Source organism: Aethalodelphis obliquidens, unplaced genomic scaffold (genome assembly GCF_003676395.1).
Source record: "Aethalodelphis obliquidens isolate GAN/ISIS:26980383/991018 unplaced genomic scaffold, ASM367639v1 scaffold40, whole genome shotgun sequence".
Classification (NCBI taxonomy): Eukaryota; Metazoa; Chordata; class Mammalia; order Artiodactyla; family Delphinidae; genus Aethalodelphis; species Aethalodelphis obliquidens.
In genome coordinates, this window is record NW_020837984.1 from 1928448 (window position 1) to 1947136 (window position 18689).

Sequence of the window (18689 nt, forward strand, 5' to 3'; positions counted from 1 at the left end):
CTTGTTTTTGTACTATCTGATTTTCACCCCAGATGCTTATCTCAGTTTCCCATTTCTGACTCCGATGACCTTCATACCTGTGTATTCCTTTGCTTAATAGATTGCCACTGATATTCCTTACCATGCCAAACTCTAATGGTTTGGCAGCAGGGCCTTTTTTTGGCTTGTTTCTTGAAGATATGGGAGCTATAGTTTAGTTGTACTGTTTGCTTTTAAGGGTCTGGAGCATGCAACAATAGGGCTTCTGTTGTTACAGGGCAAACATTAGAATGTTGCAGGGCCTTTGTTGTGGGTTCTACTCTCATTTGTCTGATATGTGTAAAGACTATATCCTTTAGAGCCAACCACCATCAAAACTATTCCCTAAAATCCTAAATTCATTTCACAGCAGGTAAGACAGCTGTTGTCTGTGGTTTGGAGACGGCACCACCCTAACCCTGAACGATGCATGACACCGTGCTGTTGTTTTGGTATAAATAAGTTTGGAAAACAGTCTCTTTTTCTTTGTTTCTCTACCATAGTTAGCTTCATAAAATCCTTTTCTCTTGTGTTTTCCTGCAGCCATGCTTTATTCTGACCTATGGGATAATTTGAATAATTATTTCATGTTATTTAAAATTATTTTAGGGGGATCAGTTTTGATAAAAGAAATAGTGAACTTGATATTGGTACTCTATAGTTTTCAATTTAACCAGAAACATTTAGTTTTTTTTTTTTTTTTTTTTTTTTGGCGTTACGCGGGCCTCTCACTGTTGTGGCCTCTCCTGGCGGCATGTGGGATCTTCCCGGACCGGGGCACGAACCCGTGTCCCCTGCATCGGCAGTCAGATTCTCAACCAGGGAAGCCCCAACATTTAGATTTTAATTAAAAGAGAACAGGTACACATAGCTTGTATCAGCTGGGTGCCTCAGGCTGCCATTAGCAGAATACCTCAGTGAAAATGGCCTAAGCAATAGGAAATTATCATCTCAATTGAACAAGAAGTCCAGAGGAAGGGAGGGAAGAAAGGTCCAGGGTTGGTTAATTTGGTGGCTCAGTGATGTTATTAAGGACTCTGACACGTTTCCTCTTTATACTCTGCTATTCTCAGGATCTTTTCTCATGATTGCACTCTGGCTGCATCGAATGCAGACTTTAATATCTCATGAAGAAAAGGGATGTTTCTTCCTGTACATCTTTTTTTGCTAGCAAGACAACACTTTCATGGAAGCCCCCTAGGAGTTTTCCCCTTAGGTCCTATTGGTCAGGATTGGGGTGACACGCCTTTCTAAACCCTCTGGCAGGGGGAATGAGACCATTGCAATTGGCTTGAATCATGAGTCACTCTTGTGGGGTGGGGTAGGGCCCTGCCTCTAAGTACTTGGCTGCCTGGTAACTGCACACATGTGGCTTATATTAGCAAGGAAGGACGAGGGGAATGATGTGGAATAATGCTGCTGTCAAACCACAGGGTGTGACAGTTTGCTTACATTTAAACATAGACTAATACTTAGTTCTGCCATGAATTTTTAATACTTGTATTTAAGAATTTCACTTAACATAAATCCAGAGGAAAGTACCTTAGAGCAACGTTGATTGCACTCAAAACTGCAGACTGTTTATGTGAGAAAAATTCAAAGGCTCTCTGGATTCTGGTTGTACCTCATCAAAGAATTTGGGGAAGATGCAAATCAGAGCATTATTTTGATGGTTTTGTTACCGAGTCTAAGCTTGTACTGCTTGCTGCACGACAGGCCAGTAATCGAGAGACAAGTTGTTGGGCTAGTGCCCCAAAGAACCATCTTGCCTGAGTTAGAATTCAGGCTCATTTTATACTAAAAGGGGAGGGAGTAAAGTCAAACCTTTTCTGGTTCCCATCAGCTTCTGGAGGGGATGTGTTAATTTCTTCCTCCCTGTAGTCATTCACAGATGGGCCTGGTCAGAATGTTTCCTGTGAGCTAAACAAAGCTATTTTAGCTTAATGCTCATTACCTGGGAAGCAGGGTTCCCAGAGATGGGCCATTATGTATAATTTAAGTTTATAGGCAACATCCCTTTAGTGATTAACTTGTAATAGAATATAAAAGTGTCTTCCTTATTACAGTTTTGAGGTATTGCATACTGTTGTTTTAGTCTTTCCTTAGTTTTTAAAATTTTCCATAAAAGGTGAATAGGAGAATACTAATTGTATAGCTTTTGACTGAGGAAAAATGCACTTAAGACCAATTTTCTGGTTGTGATACTATACTATAGTTTTGTAAATGTAACCCTTGGGGGAAACTGGGTAAAGAGTGCATAGCATCTCTCTGTATTGTTTCTTACAACTGCGTGTGAATCTGCAGTTATATCAAAATGACAAGTTTACTTTACAATGCATTTAAACATCAGGGGATTAGAATAATAAAGCTACTTTAATTTAGAGCAGATCCAAAATCCCGTAGTCATATATGGATAAAGAAATGGAAGGTAAAAATTAGGGGACATGCTGTTAATGTTTTGGGAATATAATAATTATAGATAAAAACAGAACACTTATTACCAGTCTACCTGCTTATCAGGAAGATATAGGTAATAAAGTAAATGAAACCAATGCTTAAAATTGCTTGCCATGAATTACTATTTGCCTTGGGCCAAAGTTGGTGCTGCCCTGGTTTATAGTTATTAGCCCAATATTTGAATAGAAGCTCTGAGGGCAGAGGTTGTTTTATTCATCTTTATATTCCCCTTAAGTGCTTAGCACCATGCTTTTCTGCATGTAGTAAGCGGGGCCCTTTTCAGTAGCATTTGTTTTAGTGTGAATGAAGAGGATTAACATACTGTTTCAATTAATGACGTATTTTATATTTTGTTTTGTAAACTCTTTTCCCATTTAAGGAATACTTTTGAGAGCATAATTTCATTATTAGGAGCTTATTGATTTCAATGGTATGTCCTGTATAGTATGATTATGGAAGATAATAGCTGAAATATAAGCTATTTATTCTATAAATAGCTTATATTAATTCTATAAGTTGCTTATATTAAATATAAGCAATTAATTTCTATTGTCATATATTATTGTTGTTATTTTAAATAAGCAATACAAATAATTACCAAGAGTCATTTCTAGGTAAAATTGTGCTTTTTTGGTGGGGCTGATTCCCTAAAAGAAGAAAAAGTTAAAAAGACCATAGTTACAAAGATAATAGCTTAGAACATTTTTTAAAAGTTATAGATCTTAATAAACTTATTTGTACTTCTTGATGAACTAGAATAGTGAAAAATAAGTGTTTCAGTTGACTTGATATTCTTCTGTATGGTCTTTGGTTTTGAACAGGTGTATTACCTGACTGCTTAACAGATGGTTCTGATGTGGTCAGTGACCTTGAACAGGAAGAGATGAAAATCCTGAGAGAAGTTCTTAGGTATGCTTCTTTAATTATTTTTTGAATGGATCATTAGTAATATTACAATATTATCTGCATATGTGCTTTTTACTCAAAAAAATACTGTGAAGTAGTAAAATATCTAAATTCTCTCCTAAAGACGATGAAAATGATTTATCATTTTATTTGTTTATAATTATGTATATATTACATTTCTTAATGGACAGAAAAAATTATTTTCATATGACTCATACCAGATCAGCGCAGATGGGAGGGTCTTCCTCCACTCCCATCATGGGAATAGGAAACTAGCCACCAATGGGAACAAGATGCAGTAGACCCAGCCTGATGCCTGGAAGGGCTGTAGTGGCCTGAGATAAGCAGGAAACTCCTTGGCTTCTGGATCTGGGTATTAGAGGAGGCTTATGCCAGGTGTCTCACAGTAGGAGGTTGAATATCCAGACTCCACAGACCAAATAGCTGACTCTTTGCTGGTCTCTTTCTTGCCTCAGTTACGTGATTCTCAGCCAAATGCCTGGCATGGAATGTGCAGCCCACTAAAGGGGCATTTCCCCTCTTGGGCCTGTTGTCCCCTGACCCCTATGGGAGTTTTAGAAGGGAGGGGCAATTGAAGCACTTAATATTTAAATCTATGGGAATGTATAGGTTTAAGGCAAAAGGATACCTGCAGCTATTTGTGTCCCCTGCAGAATGGGGCCTTGGCATTTGGTGGCCCTGGCTCTCCACTCTAACCACATACATGACCGTCTTCCAGCATCCTGTAGTCCTCCCACCTACCCAACTTGTCCCCAGTTCCAAAGCAGGAGGGAGGTTAGGCAGGATGGTGGTTAGGAGGATGGGCCTAGTGGGGGACTGTGGAAGGAGCTGTAGGACTTTGTGCTGCATTTCAGGAGATTTGAGTGGTTGTGGGGAGGGAGGCAAGTTTGCGGGTAAAACCCGGCCTTTCCTGCCAGGTCCTCCTTTCCATGGCGAGGGCAAATGGGAGCCTGAGACAACACACAACGCTCTGAGTTGAAAGATTTGAAGAGTTCAGGATATTTGGTAATAGGTTTAGAGGACTGTCAGTTTTGACTTGTACTGGTTGCTTCTTGGTTGATTGGTGGTTTGAAAACTGGTCAGCATTGTGCTTTTAGATTTTACTGTGTTTTCTATGAGCTTCTGGGGGTGGTGTACTACTGTATAAGCAGTGGAGCTTAATCATGAACATGTATGAGAGTTGAATTGGCTATTTTCCTAAATCAGACTTCCCTCAGTGAGCAGTTTACAAAAGCTGATAGGGCTTTGGCATAATGGCATCAGGAGAGCTGTGTGGTAGCTCAGATGCCATGGAAAAACTAGAATGAGGGGAGAAATGGATCTTAGGAGGAATGTAACTGATCAGTCTAAAGAGAGAGATCAAAGTCCATATTCATGAGATTTGCCATTCAGATTTGGGTTTAGGATTTCAAACCTGTTGATCTTTGTTCAGCTAGGGGTCCTTCACATCTCCAGAGGAAATAGGTAAACCTGTATTTTATGTGGCTAACTATATTATGCTGTTTATGCCTATGTATGTCTTTCTCAGTTGATTGTAAGCTGCTTTAAGTTAAGCCTGATTATTTCCATCTTTGTTTCCAAAATTTCTTGCACATATTGTAAGCTTAGGTTAGCATGTTTCTTGTTGAATATTTGTTCTTTGACCAAAAGAGAAAGTTTACTTTTCTACTTTATTTTTGTATATTTCAGAAAATCGAAAGAAGAATATGACCAGGAGGAAGAAAGAAAGAGTAAAAAGCAGGTGCCTACAAAACATATTAATATAATAGAAATATTTCATTGCTGTTATCCCTTAGGTTTACACCTGGGTTTTCTATTAAAGTTTAAGCTTAGGTGGAACGACACAGTTCCTCAGAGTATTTATATTTTCTTGGCAATTCTGAGCATTTATACTTAACTTTATAACTTTATTCACTTTATAATTCATCCAGCGACCTACCTTTTAAATTCCCGATAAAGAATGAGATTGTTCACTCCAAAAAAACTGTATGTAATACCATTCAGATTTTGGGGAATTTTTAATAGAAATTCCCCTTAATTTTATGAATAAAAGAGGATTAAGAAAAACATTTTACTTCCCCACTCACCTTGATTCCTTTACTATTTTGAAACACCATCTGCAGCTAATACTGAGGGTCCCTTGTAGACTTTAACATTGCCAGCTTGAAGCAGAATGATTCAGTTTCACGTTTCCTGGCATACTCCTCTTTCATTAAGAACTGTTTCCATAAAGGGCCTAATCTTTCCTAAGGATCAATTAAACATGTATCTGGCTGAGGTGAGGGAAGATAATATTTATTTTTTCCTCCCCCCTTTTCTAGCTGCTTCTCTTTCCACATTTTCTCAAATCTCCCTGAAGGGAGAGTGAAACCTAATATAAACTAATTCTCAGTTGCTTGAAAGTCATTTTCCTTTTTTTCCTTCAATGACTGTGATACCTGCTTGTATCATTTACTATATTTGAAAAAACCTATTTTACTCCAAGGTAACCAATGAAGAGCAAAAGAGAGATGTTTTAGGATTTAGAGGGGATTTATGTATCTTTGAGTAAATCTCCTTTTAGTAAATGGAGGTGAAATTCATAGATAATAATATTTTTTAATGTAGGAGTATAGAACAGAAACTCGTTCAAAACTGCTCTCAGAAGACAGTAGTACTGGGAATTCCCTGGTGGTCCAGAGGTTAAGACTTCGCACTTCCACAGCAGGCGGTGCCGGTTTGATCCCTGGTTGGGGAACTAAGATCCCACAGGCCGGGCGATGTGGCCACAGACACACACACAAAAAGACAGTAGTATTGACTTTCTGATTTATATATAAACTATATCAGGCTTCTTGAATAATAATATGTTTTGGGGCGTATGGTTTTTTTAGACTTCTTTTAATGGAAATTTTCAAGCACACAGAAGTAGAGCTGATAATAATTTCAGTCTTCATGTTTCCATCACTGAACATATAGAGACTTATGATTTAGATATTCATGAATTACCTGAAAAGTTACATGTGATTGGATTTTCCTGTTTTTAAGGAAAAATGAAGTATCAGTTTACTTGGTTCTTTCCAAGATTTAAACGATCTCTTTGGTTTAAATATAGTATCCCATTTTAGAAATGGAAATACAGGCATATCTCAGAGATGTTGTGAGATCGGTTCTAGACTATTGCAATAAAGCGAAGATGGCAATGAAATAAGTCACAAAAGTATTTTGGTTTCCCAGTGCATATAAAGGTTATGTTTACACTATACTGTAGTCTATTAATTGTGCAGTAGCATTATGTCTAAAAAAACAATGTACATACCTTCATTAAAAATTATATTTATTGCTGGGACTTCCCTGGTGGTCCAGAGGTTAAGACTTTGCACTTCCACTGCAGGGGCCGCCGGTTCGATCCCTGGTCGGGGAACTGAGATCCCACATGCTGTGTGGTGCGGCCAAAGAGGAAAAAGAAAAATATTATTTTATTGCTAAAAAATACTAACCATCATCTGAACCTTCAGCAAGCTGTAATCTTTTTGCTGGTGGAGGGCCTTGCCTCGATGTCGATGGCTGCTGACTGACCAGGGTGGTGGTTACTGAAGGTTGGGGTGGATGTGGCAGTTTCTTAAGATAAGACAACAATGAAGTTTGTCGCATTATTTGACTCTTCCTCTCATGAACAATCTCACAGTAGCATGAAGTGCTGTTTGATGGCATCTTACCCACAGTAGAACTTCTTTCAAAATTGGAGTCAATCTTCTCAAACCTGGCTGCTACTTTATCAACTAAATTTGTGTAATATTCTAAATCCTTTGGTGTCATTTCAATAATCTTCACAGCATCTTCCCCAGGAGCAGATTCCATCTCAAGAAACCACTCTCTTTGCTCATCCATAAGAAGTAGCTCCTCATCCATTCAAGTTTTATCATGAGAATGCACCAATTCAGGCACATCTCCAGGCTCCACTTTTAATTCTGGTTCTCTTGCTCTTTCCTCCACATCTGCAAAACTTCCTCCACTGAAATCTTGAAGCCCTCTAAGTCATCCATGAGGGTTGGAATCAATTTCTTCTAAATTCCTGTTAATGTTCATATTTTGACCTCTTTCCATGAATCATGAATGTTCTTAATGGCATCTAGAACTGTGAATCCTTTCCAGAAGGATTTCAATTGACTTTGCCCAGATCCATTGGAGAAATCATCATCTGTGGCAGCTATAGCCTTACGAAATGTATTGCTTAAAGAATGAGACTTGAAAGTTGAAATTACTCCTTGATCCATGAGATGTAGAACGGATGTTGTGTAGCAGGCATGAAAACAACATGAATCTTGTTGTACACCTCCATCAGAGCTCTTGGGTATCCAGGTGCATTGTCAATGAGTAGTTAATATTTTGAAAGGAATCTTTTTTTTCTGAGGAGTAGATCATAACAGTGGGCTTCAAATATTCAGTAAACCATGTTGTAAACAGATGTGCTGTAATCCAGGCTTTGTTGTTCCATTGATAGAGCACAGGGAGAGTAGATTTAGCATAATTCTTAAGGGCCTTATGATGTTCAGAACAGTAAATGAGCATTGGCTTCAACTTCAAGTCACCAGCTGCATTAGCCCCTAATAAGAGAACCTGTCCTTTGAAGCTTTAAAGCCAGGCACTGACTTATCCTCTCCAGCTAGGAAAGTCCTATATGGCCTCTCCTTCCAGTAGTAGGCTGTTTCATTTGCATTGAAAATCTGTTGTTTAGTGTAACCACCTTCATTAATTTTGTTAGTGAGATCTTCTGGATAGCTTGCTGCAGCTTCTGCATAAGCACTTGCTGCCTCATCCTGTACTTTTGTGTTACAGAGACAGCTTCTTTCCTTCAGCTGCATGAACCACCCTCTGTTAGTTTCACACTCTTCTTCTGCATCTTCCTCACATCTCTCAGCCTTCATAGAACTGAAGAGAGTTAAAGGCTTGAACTGAAGAGAGTTAAAGGCTTGCTCTGGATTAGGCTTTGGCTTATGGGAGTGTTGTGGCTGGTTTGATCTTTTATCCAGACCACTAAGAGTTTCTCCATATCAGCAATAAGGCTGTTTCGCTTTCTTATCATTCATGTGTTCACTGGAGTATCACTTTTAATTTCCTTCAAGAGCTTTTCCTTTGCATTCACAACTTGGCTAACTGTTTGGTACAAGAGGCCTAACCTTTGGCTTATCTCAGCTTCCTTTTTTCTTAACATCATTATTGGAGTGTAATTGCTTTACAATGGTGTGTTAGTTTCTGCTGTATAACAAAGTGAATCAGCTATACATATACATATATCCCCATATCTCCTCCCTCTTGAGTCTCCCTCCCTCCCACCCTCCCTATCCCACCCCTCTAGGTGGTCACAAAGCACCGAGCTGGTCTCCCTGGGCTATGCGGCTGCTTCCCACTAGCTGTCTACTTTACGTTTGGTAGTGTATATGTGTCCATGCCACTCTCTCACTTTGTCACAGCTTACCCTTCCCCCTCCCTGTGTCCTCAAGTCCATTCTCTAGTAGGTCTGCGTCTTTATTCCCGTCCTGCCCCTAGGTACTTCCTGGCCACTTTTTTTTTTTTTTTTAGATTCCATATATATGTGTTAGCCTACGGCATTTGTTTTTCTCTTTCTGACGTACTTCACTCTGTATGACAGACTCTAGGTCCATCCACCTCACTAGAAATAACTCAATTTCGATTTTTTTTATGGTTGAGTAATATTCCATTGTATATGTGCCACATCTTCCTTAGCAATTCATCTGTTGATGGACACTTAGGTTGCTTCCATGTCCTGGCTATTGTAAATAGAGCTGCAATGAACATTGTGGTACATGACTTTTTGAATTATGGTTTTCTCAGGGTATATGCCCAGTAGTGGGATTGTGGGTCATATGGTAGTTCTATTTTTAGTTTTTTAAGGAACCTCCTGTTCTCCATAGTGGCTGTATTAATATACATTCCCACCAACAGTGCAAGAGGGTTTCCTTTTCTCCACACCCTCTCCACATTTATTGTTTGTACATTTTTTGATGATGGCCATTCTGACTGCTGTGAGGTGATACCTCATTGTAGTTTTGATTTGCATTTCCCTAAAGATTAATGATGTTGAGCATTCTTTCATGTGTTTGCTGGCAATCTGTATATCTTCTTTGGAGAAATGTCTATTTAGGTCTTCTGCCCATTTTTGGATTGGGTTGTTTGTTTTTCTGATATTGAGCTGTATGAGCTGCGTGTAAATTTTGGAGATTAATCCTTTGTCAGTTGCTTCATTTGCAAATATTTTCTCCCATTCTGAGGGTTGTTTTTTTGTCTTGTTTATGGTTTCCTTTGCTGTGCAAAAGCTTTGAAGTTTCATTAGGTCCATTTGTTTATTTTTGGTTTTATTTCCATTTCTCTAGGAGGTGGGTCAAAAAGGATCTTGCTGTGATTTATGTCATAGAGTGTTCTGCCTATGTTTTCCTCTAAGGGTTTTATAGTGTCTGGCCTTACATTTAGGTCTTTAATCCATTTTGAGTTTATTTTTGTGTATGGTGTTAGAGAGTGTTCTGATTTCATTCTTTTACATGTAGCTGTCCAGTTTTCCCAGCACCACTTACTGAAGAGGCTGTCTTTTCTCCATTGTATATTCTTGGCTCCTTTATCAAAAATAAGGTGACCATATGTGTGTGGGCTTATCTCTGGGTTTTCCATCCTGTTCCATTGATCCATGTTTCTGTTTTTGTGCCAGTACCATACTGTCTTGATTACTGTACCTTTGTAGTATACTCTGAAGTCAGGGAGCCTGATTCCTCCAGATCCGTTTTTCTTTCTCAAGATTACTTTGACTATTCGGGGTCTTCTGTGTTTCCATACAAATTGTGAAATTTTTTGTTTTAGTTCTGTGAAAAACGCCATTGGTAGTTTGATAGGGATTGCATTGAATCTGTAGATTGCTTTGGGTAGTATAGTCATTTTCACAATGTTAATTCTTCCAGTCAAAGAACATGGTACATCTCTCCATCTGTTTGTATCGTCTTTAATTTCTTTCATCGGTGTCTTATAGTTTTCTGCATACAGGTCTTTTGTCTCCTTAGGTAGGTTTATTCCTATGTGTTTTATTCTTTTTGCATTGGTAAATGGGAGTGTTTCCTTAATTTCTCTTTTAGATTTTTTATTGTTAGTGTATAGGAATGCAAGAGGTTTCTGTGCATTAATTTTGTATCCTGCTACTTTACCAAATTCGTTGATTAGCTCTAGTAGTTTTCTTGTAGCGTCTTTAGGATTCTCTATGTATAGTATCATGTCATCTGCAAACAGTGACAGCTTTACTTCTTCTTTTCCAGTTTAGATTCCTTTTATTTCTTTATCTTCTCTGATTGCTGTGGCTAAAAATTCCAAAGCAATGTTGAAAAATAGTGGTGAGAGTGGGCAACCTTGTCTTGTTCCTGATCTTAGAGGAAATGGTTTCAGTTTTTCACCATTGAGGACAATGTCGGCTGTGGGTTTGTCATATATGGCCTTTATTATGTTGAGGTAAGTTCCCTCTGTGCCTACTTTCTGGAGGGTTTTTTATCATAAATCGGTGTTGGATTTTGTCGAAAGCTTTTTCTGCATCTATTGGGATGATTATATGGTGTTTATTCTTCAGTTTGTTAATATGGTGTATCACATTGATTGATTTGCATATATTGAAGAATCCTTGCATTCCTGGGATAAACCCCACTTGATCATGGTGTATGATCCTTTTAATGTGCTGTTGGATTCTGTTTGCTAGTATTCTGTTGAGGATTTTTGCATCTATGTTCATCAGTGATATTGGCCTGTAGTTTTCTTTCTTTGTGACATCTTTGTCTGGTTTTTGTATCAGGGTGATGGTGGCCTCGTAGAATGAGTTTAGGAGTGTTCCTCTCTCTGGTATATTTTGGAAGAGTTTGAGAAGGATAGGTGTTAGCTCTTTTCTACATATGTGATAGAATTTGCCTGTGAAGCCCTCTGGTCCTGGGCTTTTGTTTGTTGGAAGATTTTTAATCCCAGTCGCAATTTCAGTTCCTGTGATTGGTCTGTTTGTATTTTCTATTTCTTTGTGGTTCAGTTTCACAAGTTTGTGCATTTCTAAGAATTTGTCCATTTCTTCCAGGTTGTCCATTTTATTGGCATATAGTTGCTTATAGTAATCTCTCATGATCCTTTGTATTTCTGCAGTGTCAGTTGTTACTTCTCCTTTTTCATTTCTAATTCTATTGATTTGAGTCTTCTCCCTTTTTTTCTTGATGAGTCTGGCTAATGGTTTATCAATTTTGTTTATCTTCTCAAAGAACCAGGTTTTAGGTTTATTGATCTTTGCTATTGTTTCCTTCATTTCTTTTTCATTTATTTCTGATCTGATCTTTATGATTTCTTTCCTTCTGCTAACTTTGGGGTTTTTTTTTTTTTGTTATTTCTCTAATTGCTTTAGGTGTAAGGTTAGGTTGTTTATTTGTGATATTTCTTGTTGCTTAAGGTAGGAGTGTATTGCTGTAAATTTCTGTCTTAGAACTGCTTTTGCTGCATCCCATAGGTTTTCGGTTGTCATGTTTTCATGTCATTTGTTTCTAGGTATTTTTTGATTTCTTCAGTGATCTCTTGGTTATTAAGTAGTGTATTGTTTAGCCTCCATGTGTTTGTATTTTTTACAGATTTTTTCCTGTAATTGATATCTAGTCTCATAGCATTGTGGTCAGAAAAGATACTTGATACGATTTCAATTTTCTTAATTTTACGAAGGGTTGATTTGTGACCCAAGATATGATCTATCCTGGATAATGTTCCATGAGCACTTTAGAAGAAAGTGTATTTTGTTGTTTTGGGATGGAATATCCTATAAATATCAACTAAGTCCGTCTTGTTTAATGTATCATTTAAAGCTTGTGTTCCTTATTTATTTTCATTTTGGATGATCTGTCCATTGGTGAAAGTGGGGTGTTAAAGTCCACTACTATGATTGTGTTACTGTCGATTTCCCCTTTTATGGCTGTTAGCATTTGCTTTATGTGTTGAGGTGCTCCTATGTTGGGTGCATAAATATTTACAATTGTTATATCTTCTTCTTGGATCAATCCCTTGATCATTATGTAGTGTCCTTCTTTGTCTCTTGTAATAGTCTTTGTTTTAAAGTCTATTTTGTCTGATATGAGAATTGATACTTCATCTTTCTTATGACTTCCATTTGCGTGGAATATCTTTTCCCATCCCCTCACTTTCAGTCTGTACGTGTCCACAGGTCTGATGTGGGTCTCTTGTAGACAGCATATATACAGGTATTGTTTTTGTATCCATTCAGCCAGTCTATGTCTTTTGGTTGGAGCATTTAATCTATTTACATTTAAGGTAATTATCGATATGTATGTTCCTATTACCATTTTCTTAATTGTTTTGGGTTTGTTTTTGTAGGTCTTTTCCTTCTCTTTTGTTTCCTGCCCAGAGAAGTTCCTTTAGCGTTTGTTGTGAAGCTGGTTTGGTGGTGCTGAATTCTCTTAGCTTTTGCTTGTCTGTAAAGGTTTTAATTTCTCCATCGAATCTGAATGAGATCCTTGCTTGGTAGAGTAATCTTGGTTGTAGGTTTTTCCGTTTCACCCCTTTAAATATGTCCTGCCACTCCCTTCTGGATTGCAGAGTTTCTGCTGAAAGATCAGCTGTTAACCTTATGGAAATTCCCTTGTATGTTATTTGTTGTTTTTCCCTTGCTACTTTTAATACTTTTTCTTTGTATTTAATTTTTGATAGTTTGATTAATATGTGTCTTGGTGTGTTTCTCCTTGGATTTATCCTGTATGGGACTCTCTGTGCTTCCTGGACTTGATTAACTATTTCCTTTCCCATATTAGGGAAGTTTTCAACTATAATCTCTTCAAATATTTTCTCAGTCCCTTTCTTTTTCTCTTGTTTTTCTGGGACCCCTATACTTCGAATGTTGGTGCATTTAATGTTTTCCCAGAGGTCTCTGAGACTGTACTCAATTCTTTTCATTCTTTTTTCTTTATTCTGCTCTGCAGTAGTTATTTCCACTATTTTATCTTCCAGGTTACTTATCCGTTCTTCTGCCTCAGTTACTCTGCTATTGATTCCTTCTAGAGAATTTTTAATTTCATTTATTGTGTTGCTCATCATTGTTTGTTTGCTCTTTATTTCTTCTAGTTCCTTGTTAAACGTTTCTTGTATTTTTTCCATTCTATTTCCAAGATTTTGGATCATCTTTACTATCATTATTCTGAATTCTTTTTCAGGTAGACTGCCTATTTCTTCTTCATTTGTTAGGTCTGGTGGGTTTTTACCTTACTCCTTCATCTGCTGTGTGTTTCTCTGTCTTCTCATTTTGCTTAACTTACCGTGTTTGGGGTCTCCTTTTCGCAGGCTGCAGGTTCGTTGTTACCATTGTTTTTGGTGTCTACCCCCAGTGGCTAAGGTTGGTTCATTGGGTTGTGGAGGCTTCCTGGTGGAGTGGACTGGTACCTGTGTTCTGGTGGATGAGAGTGGATCTTGTCTTTCTGGTGGGCAGGACCGAGTCTGGTGGTGTGTTTTGGGGTGTCTGTGACCTTATGATTTTAGGCAGCCCCTCTGCTAATGGGTGGGGTTGTGTTCCTGTCTTGCTAGTTGTTTGGCATCAGGTGTCTGGCACTGTAGCTTGCTGGTTGTTGAGTGGAGCTGGGTCTTGGCGTTGAGATGGAGATCTCTGGGAGAGCTCTCGCCGATTGATATTACGTGGAGCTGGGAGGTCTCTGGTGGGTCAATGTCCTGAACTCGGCTCTCCCACCTCAGAGGCACAGGCCTGACACCCAGCCAGAGCACCAAGACCCTGTCATCCACACGGCTCAGAATAAAAGGTAGAAAGAAAGAAAGAAAGAAAAATATAATAATAATATAAAATAAAGTTATTAAAGTAAAAAATAATTTTAAAAAAAGTAATAAAAAGAAAGAGAGAAGAGAGCAACCAAACCAAAAAACAAATCCACCAATGATAACAAGTGCTAAAAACTATACTAAAAAAACCCCCCAAAAAACGAACAGACAGAACCATAGGACAAATGGTAAAAGCAAAGCTATACAGACAGTCACACACAGAAGCATACACATACACACTCAGAATAAGAAAAAAGGGAAAAAAAAAATCGTTGCTCCCAAAGTCCACTGCCCCAATTTGGGATGATTCGTTGTCTATTCAGGTACTCCACAGATGCAGGGTACATCAAGTTGATTGTGGAGATTTAATCTGCTGCTCCTGAGGCTGATGGGAGAGATTTCCCTTTCTCTTCTTCTTCTTTTTTTTTTTTTGCGGTACGCGGGCCTCTCACTGCTGTGGCCTCTCCCGTTGCGGAGCACAGGCTCCGAACGCGCAGGCTCAGTGGCCATGGCTCACAGGTCCAGCCGCTCTGCGGCATGTGGGATCCTCCCAGACCAGGGCACAAACCCGTGTCCACTGCATAGGCAGGCGGACTCTCAACCACTGCGCCACCAGGGAATCCCTACCTTTCTCTTCTTTGCTCGCACAGCCCAGGGGTTCAGCTTTGGATTTGGCCCTGCCTCTGTGTGTAGGTCGCCTGAGGGCGTCTGTTCTTTGCTCAGACAGGACGGGGTTAAAGGAGCAGCTGATTTGGGGGCTGTGGCTCACTCAGGCCGGTGGTTGGGGGGAGAGAGGGGCACGGAGTGCGGGGCGGGCCTGCGGTGGCAGAGGCTGGAGTGATGTTGCACCAGCCTGAGGCGCGCCGTGCGTTCTCCCGGGGAAGTTGCCCCTGGATCACGGGACCCTGGCAGTGGCGGGCTGCACAGGCTCCCCGGAAAGGGGGTGTGGATAGTGACCTGTGCTCACACACAGGCGTCTTGGTGGTGGCAGCAGCAGCCTTAGCGTCTCATGCCCGTTTCTGGTGTCGGCTCTGATAGCCGTGGCTTGCGCCCATCTCGGGAGCTCATTTAGGCGGTGCTCTGAATCCCCTCTCCTCATGTACCCGGAAACAAGGGTCTCTTGCCTCTTAGGCAGCTCCAGACTTTTTCCCAGACTCCCTCCCATCTACCTGTGGCGCACTAGCCCCTTCAGGCTGTGTTCATGCAGCCAACCCCACTCCTTTGCCCTCTGCACCCCTGTTGCTGTGCTCTCCTCCGTGGCTCCGAAGCTTCCCCTCTGCCACCCCCTATCTCCGCCAGTGAAGGGGTTTCCTAGTGTGTGGAAACTTTTCCTCCTTCACAGCTCCCTCCCAGAGATGTAGGTCCCGTCCCTATTCTTTTGTCTCTGTGTTTTCTTTTTTCTTTTGTCCTACCCAGGTACATGGGGAATTTCTTGACTTTTGGGAAGTCTGAGGTCTTCTGCCAGTGTTCTGTAGCAGTTGTTCCACATGTAGATGTATTTCTGATGTATTGTGGGGAGGAAGGTGATCTCCATGTCTTACTCTTCTGCCATCTTGAAGGCTCTCCTATCTCAGCTTTCGACATGCCTTCCTCACTAAGCTTAATCATTTCTAGCTTTTGATTTAAAGTGACAGACCCGTGATTCTCCTTTCACTTGAACACTTAGAGGTCACTGTAGGTTTATTAATTGGCCTAATTTCAACATTCTTGTGTCTCAGGGAATAGGGAGGTCTGAGGAGAGGGAGAGAAATGAGGGGACAGGTGGTCAGTGGAGCAGTTAGAGCACATACAACTTTCATCTATCAAGTTTCACCGTCTTACATGGGTTTGGTTTGTGGTGCCCCCAAACAGTTACAATAGTAACATCAAAGATTACTGATCCCTGATCACTATAACAAATATAATAATGAAAATTTGAAATATTGCAAGAATTACCAAAATGTGACACAGAGACATGAAATGAGCAATGCTGTTGGAAAAATGACACTGATAGACTTGCTTGATGCAGAGTTGCCACAAACCTTCAATTTGTAAAAAAATGGGATGTCTGTGAAACACAATAAATTGAAGTGCAATAAAATGAGGTATACCTGTAAACCAGTTTGTGGTTGCTTCAGGCATATCATAGTAGTGGTATTATTATTATATTTTTTAGATTATTTTAAGTGAAAAAGCACCTTATTAATCAGTGATTTTATTTCTTTTAGAGTATTTCTTGGTGTCTTGGTCAAGGTCACATGAGTAGTAAGAGTGAAGCCTAGGTTTGAACTCACTTCTTTCTGAATCCAAAGTCTTAACCAAACTAGTTATTCTAGCACTGCATGATTGGAAATGAGAATGTTTACCTACCTCAAAAGTAGAAGATAAAAAATGGTGGAAACATCTTAAAAACTTTGGAAAAATAGAATCTCTGATTTATTATCCATTCAGTAGACAATAATTTTTTAAACTAATGTGTATGAATCCCTTAAGTAGTGAATTATTCAGAATTAATCTAAAGTATTTTTTAAATTATATTGTTGATTCCTGAAGCTATTAGAGGCTAAAACAGAAGAGCCTCCGATGCATGCCAATGAAACAGCAAAAATGAATAATTCCCAAGGGAATGGTGAACATTTTGCACACCCACCCTCAGGTAAGGTTGAAATGTACTGAAATTTCTGAATAATATGAATACATAAACACTGTAAAGAGTGTGTTACTTTCTCATACATACTTCACCCTCAAAAAGTGGCCATTGGTATTTAATGTTCTTTGTGAATTTAGCTAAAGTGGTTGCTTGTAGGAGATAGCTGACAGAGAGGGCGTAGCCCCCAAATTTCTAAGTGAAGCTTGGAACCCAGAGCCGTGATCAAAATTCCTTGGGGAAGCCCCCAGGCTTTATGCCATGACTACAGCATTCAAGGTATGTTCACATAACATTTGGTACTCTCTTCCTTGACCATAATTACATGGTGTTTGAGAGTTAGAAGCTGAAGAGGGAAAGATAATATTTTCCTACTGAATTAAAACACAATTAGAAAACAACAGGTAGCCAATTTATCTAGAAGTTGTCAGAAACTATTGTCGAAACCAAAATTGATGAGAATCCTTGAGGGAAATGTTAGTGGATGATCTTGTTCACTATGCAGCGAATCATTTTCAATATATGTTTTCTGATTTCCTTTATAAGAAGACAGGTAATTCTGAAACAGAACTTGAATCATGATCATGAATTTACTTCATTTTTTTAATGGATTTCTATGGTTTTTAGGTGCATGTCCTTTTATCAATTAAAAAAACGCATAACTCTGTGAGGTAGATATTATGGTCCTTATTTTTCTTTTATTTTTTTAAAATAAGAAATTCAAGGAACTTGAATGAGGTCCAAAATCACTGAGCTCTTAAATAGTGAAACTGTGACTTACCTTGGTCTTCTGACTCCAAATCTTGTGTTTTTCTACACTTTGTAGAAGTTTTATAATTGAGATAGATAGGCTTGTTGTGTATCCAGTGTTTTAAGGATCTAAATGCTTAGTTGATAAAACAATGGGGCATATGAAACAGACGCAGGTTTATGAAGTTATCTGGCTTTTTCCTTCCTAGCAAATCTAATAATTCCTTTTCTTTTTTCATATTCTGCAGGTTCTGAGTAGAATAACCTCATTTGAATTATGTCTGTGAAAGCACCTGCTTTAGATTTGTTTGAGTGCTTTTAAAATTTGCTGGCCCAAACTTAGCTTTTTGTTTTATATAGACCTAAGTACATATACTGTTCTAATCTTGCGTCTGACATAATTTGAATACATTTGCTTATCTGACTATTAAGTGAAACTATTATAGAAAACTTAATCTCAAGCCATTTGTAACTCAGTTATGCACATTAGTGGTAGAGAAACTGGCAGATAATTTCAAAAGTAATGATTTTAATTTTTAAAAACTATTCTATTTTTTTAGAAAAATGAGTATATCTGATATTACGGGCAATCACTGCATACAAAGTGCCCATGAGAAAGGCCTAATGTGGGAGGAATCATAAAGGTGTTTGACCTCCTGCTTATCCCTTTGCTCATGTCTTTCCCTGGTTCCTGCTGGAAATGGATAGCATCTGTTCTCAGATTGACGCAGGGTTGCCAGTGATGAGATGATCTTTCTTTAAGCTAGCTGGCTTTCCGATTCTCCATTCTTAGAAATCAGAGAAGTTAAGTATTTTGGCTTCAGGTACTTTTCTCTCTAGTTAGAATATAAAAGGTGTTCATAACCAACAAAGTCAAGGAACTGTCCAGACCAAGTACCTGAATTGAATATAAATGCTTATGTGCCTGGGATTCCCCCCTCCGCAGAATTTTACTGTCTCGTCCCCAGCTCTGTGGTTCCATATTTGGGGGCTAAGCCCACTACTGTTTAAAGTCACCATCATATGAATGGCATGTTTAATTTTGTCTGCATATTTTGACCAACTTGTTGAAGCTCATCTT

At 39.0% G+C, this 18689-nt stretch overlaps 1 protein-coding gene across 1 annotated transcript in view; it reads left to right on the forward strand.

Moving 5' to 3' along the window:
* The window catches only part of CFAP36 (cilia and flagella associated protein 36), a 32666-nt gene that overhangs the window by 11599 nt on the left and 2378 nt on the right, over positions 1-18689 (forward strand). Inside the window, exons 5-7 of the mRNA XM_027131732.1 lie at positions 3297-3384; positions 5092-5143; positions 16765-16867. Coding sequence (XP_026987533.1) covers positions 3297-3384; positions 5092-5143; positions 16765-16867 — 243 coding nt within the window. The remainder of the gene's footprint in view (positions 1-3296; positions 3385-5091; positions 5144-16764; positions 16868-18689) is intronic.